The 17,756-nt window shown below is 40.1% G+C and overlaps 1 protein-coding gene across 1 annotated transcript; it reads left to right on the plus strand.

The window, feature by feature from the left end:
* Nucleotides 1–4,886: 4,886 nt before the first annotated feature.
* Nucleotides 4,887–5,456, plus strand: LOC114184433. Its single transcript, XM_028071741.1, has one exon. It carries the CDS (start codon nt 4,887–4,889, stop codon nt 5,454–5,456), a length of 570 nt encoding a protein of 189 aa, XP_027927542.1.
* Nucleotides 5,457–17,756: the final 12,300 nt, after the last annotated feature.

Consider the following 17,756-nt stretch of genomic DNA (forward strand, 5'->3'; position numbering starts at 1 on the left):
AAATAATCAGCTTCGAGAAAGATGTCAAATGAGATATAAGCAAATACAAGCATGTCACACATATGCCATTAGTTACGTAATAGAAACTAAGAAAGACTAAGAAAGAATATCTGGCTCATTATCTCCCCTACGTTCTTTATAAGTTCAAGCATGCTGAAGTAATTGACAACTCATTTTCACTTCAAACATGATATAAGATAAAGAATCAATAACATACCGTGGTGTAGGTAGTAAGATCAGAAACTAGACAATCTAGTTACATCTACTAAAAGAGTTTCATACCTTTTAACTTAAGACGTGTTTTTGACGCCATTTCTTCTTGGGATTTTTCGACAATAAACAAATAAACTTACTAATAAGAAATACAAAGATTATACAAAATTACAAAACCACACTCATGAGCATGAAAAAAAAACTGAAACTAAAAAATGTGAATTATAGAAATGGGAAGCCTTGGAACTCACATGCTTAGCCATCCCAAAATTAAAAAATGTAGAAAACAATCATTTTCCAGCAAAAGAAAAGTAGTTACATATTGATATTGATCAGTGAAGGTTTTGAATTCATGTTAGTAGTATGTAGAACTTGAAAGTTGTGAATATACCTATGAATTATTTTTTTGCCATGTAAATAAGCCAGCTCTGATATAAAATGTCGAGTGAAGTTCCAAATAATGTAAGGCCCACTATTTGTACTACCCTAATTTTAAGGGGCTGCCCCAAATCAGTTGGGCCTAGGGCTGACCCATAGGGTGTCCAAAGCCCCTAAGACAGCCTAACCCCTCTCATTTCTGCCACACTTTGCAAAGACAATACTCTTACCCTCTCTTTTCCTCCCAACATAAGCTCTGCTAGGGTTTGGACTTTTCCTTCTATGAGCTCACTCAACTCCATTGTTTCTGCTCACGTAAGTTGATTTCCCCTCCGTGTCTTCTTTGTTTTCAGCTCTATAGTTGTGAGTCTAACTAGGGTTCACCTTGATAACCCATTTTGAATGATTCCACTATTTTTCAGCTCTCGAAGCTACTCCTTGAGCTGTTGTACTCCACGGTTTAGGTGTCAAAGCTCTTAGCTAGCACTTTCCAGGTAAGTGAAGTTAGGATTTTGAGTTTTAAATCATTTTTTGTTTGTTTTTGAGTTTGTTTGGTGTTTGTATGGACTGTATGTTGTTGTGAACATGTGGGATGCCTTGTGTTGTCATTTGGATATGCAAAATGTGGCTGTGCAGGGAGAATATAGGCGAGATCTGATATTCGCCTAGGCGAGACTTACAGAAGCAGGCAAGGTCCACCCTCGAACTCTCGCTCAAGCGGAGAGCTCTTGTTTTGAGTGAGGTACTATCTCGCTCAAGCGAGAGACGATCGCCTAAACGATAACGCGTGGGGGCCTTGGCATGTTGTTGTAGTCTTAGCCCAGGCGAGGGAGCTCACCTTTGGGCGAGGGGTGGCCTCGCTCAAGCGAGGAGGGCTCGCCTAAGCAAGCGTTCGCAAAACCTCCCAAGGCCTCTGTCGCTATCTCGCCTAAGCGAGAGTTTGCAGCTTAAGCGAGAGCACCCCTCTCGCTTGAGCGAGGGCTTCTAGCTTGAGCAAGATATGCTACAGGTCACATTATTTTTCCTCACATGGTTGTTATTGGTTGTTTGATTGGTTGGTTTGCTTAATTTAAAGTATGAGGCATGTGATTATGTATAAAATATCTAAGGGTATGAATTTGTTGGGTGTGTTGGTATGATATTGGCATGTGAAACAAATGGGATGGTTGGTAATGAAAGTGGCATGGTGTTGGTATGAAATATGATATAAATGGATGGAATATGTTATTGGTATGGTTAGGACATAATTCCATGAGCCTCTAGGTGAGACTTCATGGTGGTGCCTAAGTTGGTCAGGACGTAATTCCATGAACCCTGTTAGTGGCAGTTCATGGTGGTGCCCCATCTATATAATCTAGTAAGGATTCAAGGTAAGGTTGCATCCTCACACTCTAAAGAGTCAGTTAGTCTCACATAGAGTGGACTGACTCTTGTGGTGAGAGTAGCAAGAGGCCTGAAACCTATTAAGGGCTAACCTTGTGTGTGGGGTTTGAGACATTGTAACACTTAGCTCGGGGGAGAGCAGCTAGGTAGAGCAAGGAAGTCCACCACAAGTGCAAGCATCCGCTGAATCCGACTAATTATATGTATCTGGATGAGTCGTGTCTGAGTCTTAGTGTATTGTTTGAAGAGTCATAACATGTTTGGTTGACATATATTCATTGGACTGTGAAATAGCATGTAATTGTATGACAAACTGTTTTCGCTCTAGCTTACCCTTTCGCTTGTTTGGTTGTTGTGTGTGTGGTTTTTCTCCTTTTGTGATGATCATCAATTTATTGATGTGAGCAGATGCAAGAGGTACCCGAGGTCGATAGGGAAGCGATGATTCCGCTGCTTAGCTCCTTTGGAATGGTCTCCATTTCTCTGAGTTTTGTTTAGGTTGATGACCCATGTATTATCTTGTTTCTGAATATTTAATGTTTATTGTCAATTCTTGCACTTGGTTATATATTGGTGTAAGACCCGGGAAAAATTAATTAATTAAATAATTAATTAATTAATTAATAAATACGGGTAGAAGGCGTCTTTATGGTATTTATTGTTGTTTAATGTGACGTGGAAAAGTACTAGCGCAAGTGGTTGAGAGTACTTGGTTTGTGTGAGAGGACTTAGGTTTGAGTCCTATGTATGCCAATTGCGTGTTGTTGTTTTATGATTTATTTATATAATATGTAAGAGTATGGAATTTGAAATGTAAATTTATGTTGATTGTGTATATCACCAAATGTGGATTGGCATAGTGGTTGTGCTTTGGCCTTGTGAGTGGAAGGTCACAGGTTCAAACCTTGGTAGACAGAACTTAACCTTTATTTTATTAAATTTGGTTTGGGGTGAATGTGGAAAGGTAGAGAACCTAGCAGAATGGGGGCAGGCCAAGAGGGTTGGAAAACTATCAAATAATTAACATTAAGAGGAATTAAAACCCACCCTAAGCCCAAGTTCGTTTTATTTTTAAAACCCATCTTAAAGGCAACTATAAAAGCCAAAATTTAGGTAAAGGAAAGGGTTTTGTTGTGCGAATTGGACAAGGTTGGAGTGGATCGAGTGCATGATCAGTGAGGGAATCTACATTTCTCGCTCAGGTGAGAACAGCAAAGACGCATACCCTATTGCCATACGAGCTTCTCGCTCAGGCGAAGAGGATGGGTTTTGAGCGACACAGATTCTCGCTCAGGCGAGTAAGGTTCGCCTAAGCGAGATAGTGAGGGAGTTACACATGTTGAGCGCGACTTCTCGTCTAGGTGAGGGTTTTGTGGGTTTTGAGAGAACCAGGGTCTCGCCCAATCAAAATGGCCTCGCCTAAGCGAGATGTTGTGGCCATGTGTGATACTTTGTTGCCTTTTAGCCCAGGCGAGTTTGGAAGGGGTGTTTGGGCGAGAGATAATCTCCCCTAGGTGAGAGGATCTCGCTTAAGCGAGATAACGTGGTGTGGTCATTGTTTTAAGCTCGCTCAAGCGAGGTGGTTTAGCCTAGGCGAGGCTGTGGGCTTAGCTTGGGCGAGAGGTCCCTAGCCTAAGCGAGTTTATGCGAATTATTGTGTTTCTATGTGCTTGTGAGTGTATTTTGGCTGTTTATACTAAGGTAGGGTTGTATATGCATGTGTGTGGTGTTTGGGCTTGAAGGACTAAGTCCAATAGGGGTCTTGGACACATGATGGGCATGGAACTGGTTGAGTTCCCGTCGGCTACTAATGGGCGAGGAGTCCTTAGTATGGTGATTGCATGTGTTGGGCGCACGATGGACAAGGAACTGTGATGTTCCCGTCAGCTACTATTGGGCGAGGAGTCCATAGTATGGTGATTGCGTGCGTGTCAGGGTCCAGGTGAGAAGACTTGGATGATTTACTACAGACGAGGAGTATGTAGGGCAGGACTATGAGCGGGATAGGCTCATAGGGTTGGACCATGAATGATTTAATTTCGTGGAAGCATAGTGAAGTCCCAAGATCTAGTTCATGCATATGACTCATGAAGGATTATGAGGTCATGGTGGGATGATTTGAAAAGTATGAGAATTTAATTATGATTATTTTGGGTTGGGAAACATATTTATATTCATGTTTGTTTATATATATATATATATATATATATATATATATATATATATATATATATATATATATATATATATATATATATATATATATTGTGCATAGCTCATCCTTTCTCTGTGTGTGTGGCGATGATCGGATAACTTGTTATCCGGGAGCAGATGATGTGATATGTGGGCCAGGAGATGCTTAGACTCGGAGCGAGGGCTAGCAGGGGATGTTTTTGTATATACATATACTTTTTGTGTTATCATTTTAACTTTGAGAATACCATGTAAACTTGGCGGGAGCCATTATTTTATTTCAGTTTTATGAAATTATGGACTCCTACTTTTATGGATTATTATATATTAAAGTTTTAAATTTCCCGTGTTTTGGGAAATAGTTTATAATAAATGCGACAATTATTGTATTTCGAATTTTATTTATTTAATATCAGTAATATTCCTTAGGGATGTTACAATTGGTATCAAAGCAAAAGTTTTGAAAATATTTTTAAAATATTTTGGGGCTAGTGGGAAGTGAGCTTATCGATGTGTTTGTTTGTGCGTGTTGTGTGTTGAATGTGGAAGATGTGTGTGATTTTTGTTGACTCAGTGATTGATTTATAACAGTTGTGATGTTGCGTATCCAGGCTATGGCTGCTAACAGGAGGAGGAGGAGTTGTGGTGCTGATGACATCGCGGAGGCGATTAACTGGATGGTGGATGCGATGCAGTGACCTGTAGCGGCACAACCTAGGATGACGATTGCACCAGTTAGGGTGCCAACTATGGAGGATTTCCTACGCCACAAGCCAGCAGAGTTCACTGGCAAGGCCTCCACTGATGAAGCGGATGCATGGCTCCGCAAGTGCGAGAAGATTTTCAGGGTGATGAACTGTGAGGATAAGCAAAAGCTGCTCTTTGCTACCTATCTGCTGAATGAGGATGCAGAATATTGGTGGACAGGTATGCAACAACAAATGGAGACTCGGGAGGAGTCGGTGACTTGGGCAAACTTTAGGACTCGTTTCCTGGAGAAATATTTTCCAGATACTGCTAGACAGGACCGAGAGGCAGAGTTCCTTGCACTGCAGCAAGGGGATATGTTAGTACAGGAGTACGTCAACAAATTCGAACATCTGGCGAGATACTCCTCACAGAATATGACTGAGGAATGGAGGTGCTTGAAGTTTGAGCGAGGACTCAAACATGAATTGAAGAAGGTAGTAACGCCTCTGAGAGAGAGGAGATTTCCAATCTTGGTGAAACAGGCTAAGAGTGTTGAACACTTGGAGAAGGGACCTGGTCCTATTGTGAGCCGATATTAGAAGAATGTCGCGGAGGCTAGGCAGATGAAAAAGTCGTACAGCCGGCCTCAGACATCTCAGGGTCTCACTTGCTACCAGTGTGGCGGACCCCACCTGAAGAGGAATTGCCCACAACTGGCAGGAGGAGTAGGAGGGTCAGGCGACCATCGCAAGTTTTTTATATGCGACAAACCAGGACACTTCGCCAATAATTGTCCAGAGAAGAAGAGTCTTAGCACGAAGAAACCAACAGCGTCGCCAGCAGAGCGAGCTAGGGCAGCGGGCAGAGTCTTTGCCCTGACTACCACCGAGGCTACACAGTCGGGTAATCTTATCCTTGAACCTTGTGTGTTGTTTGGTAACGTAGTACTTGTGTTGTTTGATTCCGGGGCAACCCATTCTTTTATTTCTAATGTGTGCGTGGGGAGATTGAATTTGGTGACATGCGATTTGTGATGTGAGTTGCTTGTTTCAACTCCTTCCTCAGGTCAAGTGGCTACCAGTTCAGTCTACGTTGGGTGTTCTATGGAAGTGGCAGGTTGCAGATTCAAGGTGAACTTGGTGTGCTTGCCTTTGGAGGGACTGGACGTAATTTTGGGGATGGACTGGCTGTCTAACAATCACGTCATAATTGATTGTGGATGGCGCAGTTTGGTATTCCCAGAACATGAAGGATTGGAGCTAATCTCGGCTCAGAGGGCAATAAACAAAGTAGAAGCCTGAGCCACTTGCTTTATGATAGTGGCTCATGCAGAGAAGAATAGCACTGCCGAGAAGATCAGTGTGATTCCAAAAGTGGAGGAGTATGTTGACGTGTTTCCAGATGAAATACCCGAGTTGCCATCGAGTAGGGATGTAGATTTCTCCATCGATCTCATCCCTGGAGCTGGCCCAGTGTCCATGGCGCCCTATAGAATGGCACCAGCGGAGTTGACTGAGTTGAAGAAGCAAATTGAAGATTTGCTTGAGAAGAAGTTCATCCGGCCAAGCGCGTCGCCCTGGGGAGCACCGGTACTTCTAGTAAAGAAAAAGGATGGCAGTTCAAGGTTATGTGTGGATTACCGTCAGTTGAATAAGCTGACCATAAAGAACAAGTATCGACTGTCGAGGATAGATGATCTGTTGGATCAGCTGAGGGGAGCCGTAGTGTTCTCTAAGATTGATTTGAGATCTGGATATCATCAGATCTTCATCAAACCAGAGGATGTGTAGAAGACGGAGTTCAGATCACGCTACGCGCATTACAAGTATGTAGTGATGTCGTTCAGGGTGACAAATGCTCCTGCTATTTTCATGGACTACATGAATAAGATATTCCGATCGTACCTGAATCAGTTTGTTGTCGTGTTCATTAATGACATACTAATATACTCTGAAAGTCGGGATGTACATGCGGATCATCTGAGAGTGGTGCTGGGAATTCTCAGAGAGCATAAATTGTATGGGAAGCTATCAAAGTGTGAGTTTTGGCTGGATGAGGTACAGTTCTTGGGCCATGTCATCTCAGCTCAAGGTATAGCGGTTGATCCAGCCAAGATTGAAACAGTGGTGAAGTGGGAAAGGCCACAGATTGTGATTGAGGTGAGGAGTTTCTTGGGCCTGGCAGGTTATTACAGGCGGTTTATGGAGAGGTTCTCCAAGATGGTGAGTCCTTTGACTCAACTCACTAGAAAGGATCAGCCTTTCTCTTGGACGGACGAGTGTGAGATTTGTTTTGAGGATATGAAGAAGAGGTTGACCACTACACCAATATTAGTTATTCCTGACACCACCAAGACGTTTGAGGTGTACTATGATGCTTCATACCAGGGTCTAGGTTGTGTGTTGATGCAGGAGAAACGACCTATTGCCTATGCATCTCGTCAACTGAAGGTGCATGAGAAAAATTATCCTACACACGACTTAGAATTGGCGGCAGTGGTTTTTGCTCTCAAAACATGGAGGCATTACTTGTATGGAGCACAATTTCAGGTATTCAGTGATCACAAGGGTTTAAAATACTTGTTTGATCAAAAGGAATTGAATATGAGGCAGAGGCGCTGGATGGAATACTTGAAGGACTATGACTTTGAGTTACTATACCACCCTGGTAAGGCTAATGTCGTAGCAAATGCTCTGAGCATGAAGAAAGCTCATGTGTCGGCTATGATGATTAAGGAGTTGGAGTTGATTGAAAAGCTACGAGTTGATTAAGGCAGGTCACATACGGTGCAACATGTTGAGGATCACTAATGAGTTCCTGGATGAGGTTTAGGTGGAGCAGGGTAAGGATCAGGAATTGCAGCATATTATTAGTGAGTTGGGCACAAAAAAGAGAAAAGATTTCAAGATGGGTAGAGATAGTATCCTGCGATTCAAAGAGAGGGTGTGTATACCCAATAGCCGGGTATTGAGGAAAATGCTCTTGGATGAAGGGCATAAGAGTCGTCTTAGCATACATCCAGGTATGACTAAGATGTACAAGGACATGAAGGCAACTTTCTGGTGGACTGGTATGAAAATTGATGTGACAGATTATGTAGCATCTTGCTTAGTGTGTCAGAAAGCGAAAATCGAGCATCAGAGGCCAGGTGGTACGTTGGAGCCTCTTGAGATTCCTCAGTGGAAATGGGACAGTATTTCCATGGATTTTGTTATGTATCTACCAAGGTCAGTGAGAGAGCATGATTCCGTTTGGGTAATAGTGGATAGACTGACAAAGTGCGCCCACTTTCTGCCAATCAATCAAAAGATGTCTCTAAATAAACTAACAGAGTTGTATGTCAAAGAGATAGTCAGGTTACATGGTGTGCTTACAAGTATCATATCAGATAGAGATCCGAGATTTACATCGAGGTTCTGGCAATCCCTGCAGGTAGCACTGGGCACACAGTTGAGAATGAACTCAGCTTATCATCCTCAAACATATGGGCACTCTAAGAGAACCATACAGTCGCTGGAAGACTTGTTGAGGACTTGTGTGTTAATAGCTACCATTCCAGCATCGGGATGGCACCATACGAGGCATTGTATGGTAGGAGATGCAGGACTCCATTGTGTTGGCAGCAGGATGGGGAGTTAGTGGTGCTTGGGCCAGAATTTTTACAGCAAACCATTGAGAAAGTGAAGGTGATACAGGACCGTATGCGTGCGACTTAGAGTCGGCAGAAATCTTATGCAGATAAGAGGAGGAGGCCACTTGAGTTTGAGGCAGGTGATCATGTATTTCTCAGGGTTACTCCAACAACAGGTATTGGGAGAGCTCTCAAGTCGAGGAAGCTGACTCCTAGGTTCATCGGACCATACCAGATTACGAGGAGAATCGGACCAACAACGTACGAGATTTCCTTGCCACCCACTTGGCAAATCTGCACAACGTCTTCCATGTATCACAACTGAGGAAATATGTGGCAGATCCTACTCATGTGCTGGAGCAGGATAATGTCCAGGTACGCGAGGATCTGACTATGAGAGTTGGACCGGTGAGAATTCTGGATTCTTAAGTCAAACAACTCATAGGGAAGGAGATTTGCACTATGAAGGTTCTCTGGGACGAGACAACCCAAGAGATGACTTAGGAGATGGAGGATCTCATGAGGAAGTCTTATCCTCACCTTTTGCTGGTAAGTCCTATTTTCGAGGACGAAAACTTTTCAAGGTGGGGGGAATGTAAGACCCGTGAAAATTAATCAATTAAATAATAAATGCGGGTAGTGAGAGCCTTTAAGGCATTAAATATTGTTTGATGTGTGATAGGAGTTGGGTTTGAGTCCTATGTATGCCATTTATGTGTCGTTTGTTTTATTATTAATTTTAATAATATGTTGAGCATGGGGAGGAATAATGTAACCTTATATTTATAGGAATTGTCACAAAACAGGAATTGGTGGTTTGGTTGTGCTTTAACTTTGTATTGGTGAGGGTATGGGTTCGAACCTTGGTGAACCAACTTTAACTCTCTTTTTGCTAAATAATTGGTGTGGCTTCAATTTGACAGGGCATAGAAAACCCTAGGAGAGGGGCCCCCAAGGGGGCTGAAAAACCATTAAACCATGGGCTTTGATAACAATTAACTTCACCATTAAAACTCATTTTCGTTTTAGCTCATTTACCTAGCATTAAGGCCTTTAAAAGGCAAATTCTGAGAGGGAAGAGGGGTTTTTGGAGGCTGTTTTCTGAGGGCTTTGCAAGGTGTGCGAAAATATAAAGTTAGTTGAGAGGATATTGGCAATTGAGTGCGGAGTGAACGAAAGGTGTTAGGCTGCCTAGAGATCAAGGAGGGATTCTCAACAATCTACATTTTTTCTAAGCAAAGGCATCTAGGTTAGGGGAGCTGAACCCGTAATTGTAGGTTTTGATAATATTGCATGATTGTGATGAGTTTATACCGTGGATTTCATGATATATATGAGATTAATTAAGAGTTTGGGAGTTTTGGTATTGCTTTATTGATAATCTTACCATAAATGTATGAAAATGATGCTTTTATACACTATATATATTGGTTATGGTTTCAAGTTCGATTTGTTGAAGATTATATATTGTGTTTACAAATGGTCATATGTTGTGCATTGTTTACAAGTGTGGAGTGTGTTTGGGGTACGTTCACTATTGTTGCGTGTGTAAAACAGTGCCAGAGTCTGCAATTCTCGCTCAAGCAAGCCAGGCTCGACTAGGCGAGATTTGTAGAGACTCGATTACAGGTTCTGCTGAGCATTTCGCTCAGGTGGGATGTTTTGGTTTTGTGCGACAGGCCATCTTGCTTACGCGAGTGTGCCTCGCCTAAGCGAGAAATCGTGAAGGTATTTTGTTTTCCCATGCGTGTCTCGCTCAGGCATGAAGTTCTGTTTTTAGCGAAAGAGCCTCTCGCTCAGGCGAGCCTTCCTCGCCTAAGCGAGAAGTTGTGGTATGTTGGGTGTGTTGTTTAACTCGCTGCCTAGGCGAGGTTCTTTAGCCTGGGCGAAGGGTGGTCTCGCCCAAGCGAGAAGAAGCTCGCTCAAGCAAGAGTTCGTGGACTGCGACTGCTGCAACGTGCTCGCTCAAGCGAGTGGGCCTAGCTTAAGTGATATAGGTTGGGCTGTTTGGACGAAGGCTTTTAGCCTAAGCGACGTAATATGCTATTGGGTGATCAAGGCAAGTGTTAATGCTGTGTCAGATTGGATGTGTTGGAATGGTGATACGTGGTCTACAAGACTTCTAAGATATCTTAAAGGTCAACTTGCTGGTATTCCTTGAGTTGTGGCTCGGAACGTATCCTGGAGTTGTGGCTCGGGATAGCGGATGAACACGAGGAACTCTTGAGTTGTGGCTCGGGTTGGCGAGTGTTGTCAGTGTGAGTGTGTTGGTTGTGGCCAGTACGGATGGGTCCAGACGGACTACCCTCCTCAGTAATTAGCAGACGAGTTTGGTAGTCTTGGGATGTTACGGACTATGTTTGTATTTGGGAACTCCACTTGGCGTTATGGTGTATGATCTGTAGCATGGTTTCCCGCACGTGCTCTATCTGTTGTGGCCGATAGGTGTGGCAACAAGGCATCTTGAGATACTCACAGGAAGACGTAGAACACGGTTAACATGGTTGTGGCCATGTGGAAGGAAAGGATGAGGTTCCTTTGATGCGAATGGTTATCACACATGGTTGTGGCCATGTGGGATGAAAGAAGGGATTTTTCTTTGATGTGTTTTGTTATATGTATATTTGATATATATGTGTTTATTATATTAGCTCACCCTATCTACTTGTGTTTGGCGATGATCGTGTACGCGATACACGTGAGCAGAGGATATTGCAGGTGGAGCTGGTGAGACTTAGAGTCGAAGCGGAGCTATTCGGGGATGAAAAGTTTTATCTGCAGTTTTTAATGTTTTTGCTTTGAGTGATTTGCAGACTTTTCCTTTCTCGGAATTTAGTTATGTATTGGATTTACACCTATAATTATGAATTGAGGTATTTCATTATTGCTTATTAAGTTTTAAATTTCCCATATTTTGGGAAATGATCCTTTAATAAATGCAGCTAATGTGATATTTCTTTACTTTTTATTTAAACTCCGTAATATCCTCAATGGAAAATGCCTCAAAACTTTTGCAGGAACTTTACGCTCATATTGAGGTTCCACAAACTCATAATTGAGTTTAGGAAATTCCTTCCATCGTGAAGATTTACAACTTTTCCGGAAATCAAGGTTGTTATTCTCTTTCCAAAATAACATGCAATCTTTGGGACATACATAAATCTTCTTATAATCAAGGCCTAATTCACTAATCACAGTCTTTGTTTTGTGAAAAGATTCAAGAATATTCTAGTTAGGCATTACTTCTTTCAACAATTGTAAAAGCTTAGTGATCAAAGCATTAATCCACCCATGAAGACACTCAATAAATACATTCAAATAACAAAAGATGAAGTTGAGAAAATTTTACATCCAGGATAGATATCTTTATTTTCCTCATGAATCAAATTTATAACTTTTTACGTTCATATTAGGACCCTTTTTGCTTCCTTTTGCTTCTGAAACATTTCTAAATGTTTCGTACAATAAGCCATCAATATCATCTTGTATGTCTTCTTTATGTTCCATATCATCATCATGTATTAATGGTGAATGTATTTCTTCTCCATGGTGAACCCAAACATTGTATCCTTATAGAAAGCCAAAAGCTATTAAATGATCACACACCACATGTCTTCTTACCCAACAAAATCTTTTACGACTCACACAAGGACATAAAATCTCTTGTCCCATAACCCCTCCTCTAATGTATGCAAAATCTAAAAAAGACTCTTCACCATTGATATACTTTCTACTAAACTCCTCCTCTAGTATATAGGAAAAAATTTCTAAAAAGGTTTGAACTCAACTTAGAATCCCTTCACCAATGCATCAAATACTCTTCAATACAAAGATGGAGGAAAACGATACAGCAAATACCGAGTCAGCAAAAGAGCATGACGGAGGAGCACGAGTCATCGTAGGATTGTGACACAAGAGAACGAGAAAGTAGGGGAGTGCGATAGAGGAGCAATAGTCAGCAAAAGAGTGTGACAAGTTGATGGCACGACGACAACAAGGTTTTGCCAAGAGAGTGTTTTGCGAAAGCTATAGTTCGACTAAGATTAGATTCATGAGCCAAGATGAGATTCACGAAGAACGAAAGGAAGAAAGAGATTGTGTGAAATTGGAGTTAGGGTTTATAGATAATAACTTGGGGATGAGGATTCAATGGGATGTCTTCTATTTGAGCAAGGTTTGACGATGTTAACGTTCAACGATGTGTTGGCATAAGGATGGACGACAATGGGTTCATGATAACGCTGTTGTAAGACTCAAGCAAATTAAATAGTTAAGTAAATAATTATTTAATAAATGCGGGTATTGGAAGCCTTTAAGGCATTTAATGTAGAGGGTTATGACGTGGAAAAGTGCTAGCTCAAATGGTTGAGAGTACTTTGACTGTGTGAAAGGACTTGGGTTCGAGTCCTATGTGCGTCAATTTTGTATGTTATTTTAAATGTGTACAATTATTTTATTGATATATTTGAGTGTGAAATGTGATAATGAAATCCTAAAATATTGGGGATTATCACAAATGTGATTTGGTTGAATTGATTGTGTAATTGCCTTGTGATTGAGGGGTTGTGGGTTCAACCCTTGTTGAGAACAAATTAGCCCTTTATTTTTGTTAAAATGCTTGTGGTATGAATGTGAAAGGGTGGGAAAAACCCTAGAACTCTTAGGCCTCCAAGGGAGGGGAAAGACAACAGCCCATAATGAGATATGAAAGACAATTATACTTAATTAAAAGCCTTTTTCATTTTTTTTATTAACCATAATTAAGAACCATATAAAAAGGGAAATTTGGGTAATTAGAAGGGTTTTGGTGAAGTGAGATATGAAAGACAATTATACTTAATTAAAAGCCTTTTTCATTTTTTTTATTAACCATAATTAAGAACCATATAAAAAGGGAAATTTGGGTAATTAGAAGGGTTTTGGTGAAGTCTGAAATCTAGAGTGAAAGGGGATAACATGTGATGGTATGAGCGGGGAGGTTCATACTCGATTACTCTCCTGTGGGGATATGAGCGAGGTAGGTTCGTATGTTCCGTGCTCATAGTGGAGAGATGTTGCGTGCGGGGAGGTACGTAGCTTGAGGATCACATGTGTTGGACTACGGGCGGGTAGGTCCGTAGAGTAGGACTACGAGCGAGGAGGTTCGTAGAGGCAAGACCACGAGCGGGCAGGTTCGTGTGAGCATCATGAAATCCTGAGTCCATGGCTAACCTTGTTGTATGTTAGAGGTTGAAAAGCCTTGGGGTGTGTTGTGAATGTAACCAAGGTCTATCTATGATAATAAGATTGGGTGTTTTATATTATTTAATTCATGTGATTTCTTATATTGTTGAACTCACCCTTTTTGGTTGTGTTTGGCGATGATCGTGTAACTCGTTACACGGGAGCAAATGATACTACAAATGATGTTGATGGTGCTCGGACTGCAGAGTGAGGGCTAGCAGGGCTAGAGCTAGGGATTTTTACTATTCATTTTATGGTTTTATGGAAACTTGTAATAACTTTTGATTTAATTTCCTTTGAGTATTGTTGCATTGAATATTGAATTTTGTTTTCCTCGCGTTTGGGATAATAAATGTTGTGACGTTTAAACTTCTTTTATATCATTACATTTTAATTAAAGTAATATTTTTTAAGGATGTTACAGTTGTCGTTGATGCGATCAATTTAATACTACAAAACTATAGCAACATTAGTATTGCTAAGATAGTAGTCAACAAAATAGAAAGGGTAAAGTAACCCAAAGTCGTCTCCCAATGAGCACGGAATTGCTTTTTAACAAATTAGTTCTTATAAAAACTATACAAAAGAGTTAGTCAAATAAAATAAAATAAAAATATGAAAGGATTAAGATAAAAAAAGAAATAAGTGGAATTGAAAAGATAAAAAAAATAAAAAAATAGTAAAGAAAATAGATTGATTCCATTGCTTTTTCAAAACAGATCCATCATCGGTTACCCAAAGATTATTGCTCAATTAATTATTGTTGTAGATTTGCAGATTAATCAATGTAAAGTCTCAATCAAATTTTACTATGCCTAATCATGTCTATTCTTTTATCTCCTCACCAAATAAAAAGCTTAATTAATCAAAGTATAGTCTCCATTAATTTTAGTTAGAGTAAATACCTTTAATCAAAGTAAAGTCTCAATTATTGGTAAAAACTCATTCAATCACATGAAAGTTTCTAAATAAAATCAAAGTAAAGTCTCAATTAAATTTAAAAACACTTGGACTCATATGATCAACATGCATATAGATTTAAAATCATTACTTTTTATGTGATTCAAAGATAAAAGACATAGATGAATTAAAACTTCAACAATAATAAAAAGAACAAAGAAATTATTTCATTCTAGTCTCAGAATCCATAATAAAATTACAATGGAATTAACAAAAGAAGTTTAGCAATCCATAGAATGCAAAAGTAAAATAAAAATAGAAGAAGAATAGAGAGAGAAAAAGGAAACGAAATTAGGCCCCCCTAAGGGTTCCTAAACTTCGAAGTCTCAAGCTTATTTCAATGCTTCTCCCTTGGTCTCTTTATATAGGACTTGGATTGGACTTTTCTGTGGCTAAAATCTCTCAAATATAGTTTCAGATAAAGATAAAGATAAAGATAAATATTTAAAAATATTTGAAGAGATATAGACTATTTGACAAATATAGTTGGTTGATAATATCAATATCTAATATAATTAAATTAATTAATTACTTAAAGATATATGATAAATTATCACCAACTAATATTTGTATTCATTTTCTAAGTAAGCCATTTTCATTCCTGTAGTCCAAATTTGTTGGGAAATCCAAAAAGATGAATATTTTCACTTAAACTCCTTTAGTTTGACCAGTATTTGACCAAATTTGATAGAATTTGCAATGTTTGACTAGTCTTTGAATGATTAACCAGAGTTGACTCGTTGACTATCCATTGAGAAGCTAACACATGACATTCCTCTCTTTCTCTCAAATGAAGCTTTCTCTCTCCTCCCTTAGGGTTTTGTTGTGTTTCACGGTGCGGGGGAAGCTCGCAATAGTGGTGGCTTGAATCTAGTTGTTCATGCTTGGAGGCACTAGTTTCGTGATGAAGGAACAAGGAGGAAGTTGTGGTGCTGCATCCTGAACGTTAATGCTTCCATGATGGATCTAGATCGGAGGCAATCTAAACTGGTTTCTGTGATGTGTATATACTGCAGGTGCATCGCACATATCAATTGTGCATGAATGGTGGAGTCGCAGGTGCAAGCATTGCCATGAATTCTTTGCGTGGAGGTTCAAAGCAGTTGTTTCTCCGAACTGGTGGTGTTTGATGGTGATGGCGACACTAGTTTGATCACGCTGGTGGCATCGCATTGGCTCGTAATGGCTTTGCACACGTGAATGAAAAGTGGTCAGTGTTGCCATGGAGGTTTTGCGAGGAGATCTGCGGCACCACTGTAGATGCGTGGATGCATTGTTGTGTGGTGGAAGCTGCCTTTGCTGTTCGAATAGGCGTTGCTCCGGTGAGTTGCAAGCACGAATGATGGTGGTGGCAGCCGCAAGGTGGACTGAGATGGTGGCTAACCTAGGGTTTATGTTTGGGAAGAAGATGATGATGACATGGCACTACTTCATTGGTTGAATTTTGAGTTGTTTAATCATGACACGTATCAATATGTGGTTGGACATATTTGAAAGTTAAGGATTGCCACATGGCATGATTTGAGTGTCTCTAATTAATGAGTGGAAAGAGGGGTGAAAATAGACAAAGACAGGGGTGTAGAATAAGTTTTTGGTGGCCCAACTAGAAAGAGGGGAGTGTATAACTAATGTATGGGGTGCAAAAGTGATTTTTCCAGAACTTGCTGATTTTAACCTTATTCAAAGGTGGTTTGTAACTTCAATCAATTTATTTTTCTTGAATGAGCTTAATCTTAACTTCAGTTGTATCAACAAACATTAAAATATCCAAGAAATAATTTATGCAACTAAAAAATCACTTTTTAAGATCTTTCATTTTATTCCACGATCTTGTTTTGATAATCTTCATTGTAGAAAATGATACATGAATAGTTAAAATAAGATGAATTAGATGATCAATCAAGTAAAATGTATTTAATTTGTTTGTTCTTACTAAAGATTGATATAATTCAATAATGGTTGATAAATTCTTCAAATTTGAATGGTTAAGAGCATTAACAATGAAATGTTGGAGTGAAATTTGAAACTAATAATCTCTTTATCAATATATCTGTTTTTTTTAGTTTAAGACAAAAATATAATTTATCATAATCTTATAAAAAATAGAGACGTAATTACTAAAAAAAATACAAACAAGCCACAATTAAAAATCGATTATGAAAAAATACATAATACATTATTTTTTCTCCTATATTTATAAAAAATGAATAAAAAAATGCTCATGAGATAAAAAATAATGCTAACTATTAAACTAATATTTAAGTATCAAGTGAGACAAGAGAGAGTTATTATTTTTTTTCAAGAATGAAAGAGAATGTTCCTGCAGAGAACAAATAAGATAAGTTAGGCACAAGCGTCACCTTACCATGTAGTCCGCTATCTCTTCAGTTGGCCTCTTCCCAGTCGATACATGTCAGCTTGAACCCAGGAGGGGTTACCTACAGAAGAGTCTCCGAAGCTCAAGTAAGCCAAAGCTCTTAGAGAGTCAAATCAGTGATTAATGAATGCGTACCTTTAATTATTGGGGTCCACGCGTATTCATAGAGCATTAATGATGCCTAGTTATCCCATGGGTCGGGCCTTGACTTGGGTCCTAGCTTGGGCCATGAGTGGGCCTAGGCCCCAACCCAGGCCCTTAAGGCCTATTGGAGATGGGGGCTTCTATTTTACTGTCTTTTAGAGTTGTCGGCCTGGAGTAAGCAGCCCTGACCGGCTACCTACCTTGACAACTTATATTGGTTATACGAGGTGTAGGTCATTCCTTCAGATGTATAGGTTAAAACCGGTACAAGTTAGGCTAACTCGGCCTAGGCTGGATACTTGGCTGCCTTGATATACACATTGTTTGCTTATATGGGCAAGTTTGGCTAGGTGTGGTACACCAGTCCCCCAGCCTTGTCCGATATGAGATGTCGGTCAAGGGTGATATGTGTTGGTATGCTAGCGGAATCGGCTAGGTGTGATACACTAGTCCCCCAGCCTTTAAGTGTGGTGAATAGTGTTAAGGCTAAAAAGTGGTAACCGTCAGTAGGTGAAGGGGCGTCAGTGGTCAAATCGAAAAAGTTTTGGTGCCGTCGTTTTGAAG

Source organism: Vigna unguiculata, chromosome 5 (assembly GCF_004118075.2).
Source record: "Vigna unguiculata cultivar IT97K-499-35 chromosome 5, ASM411807v1, whole genome shotgun sequence".
Classification (NCBI taxonomy): Eukaryota; Viridiplantae; Streptophyta; class Magnoliopsida; order Fabales; family Fabaceae; genus Vigna; species Vigna unguiculata.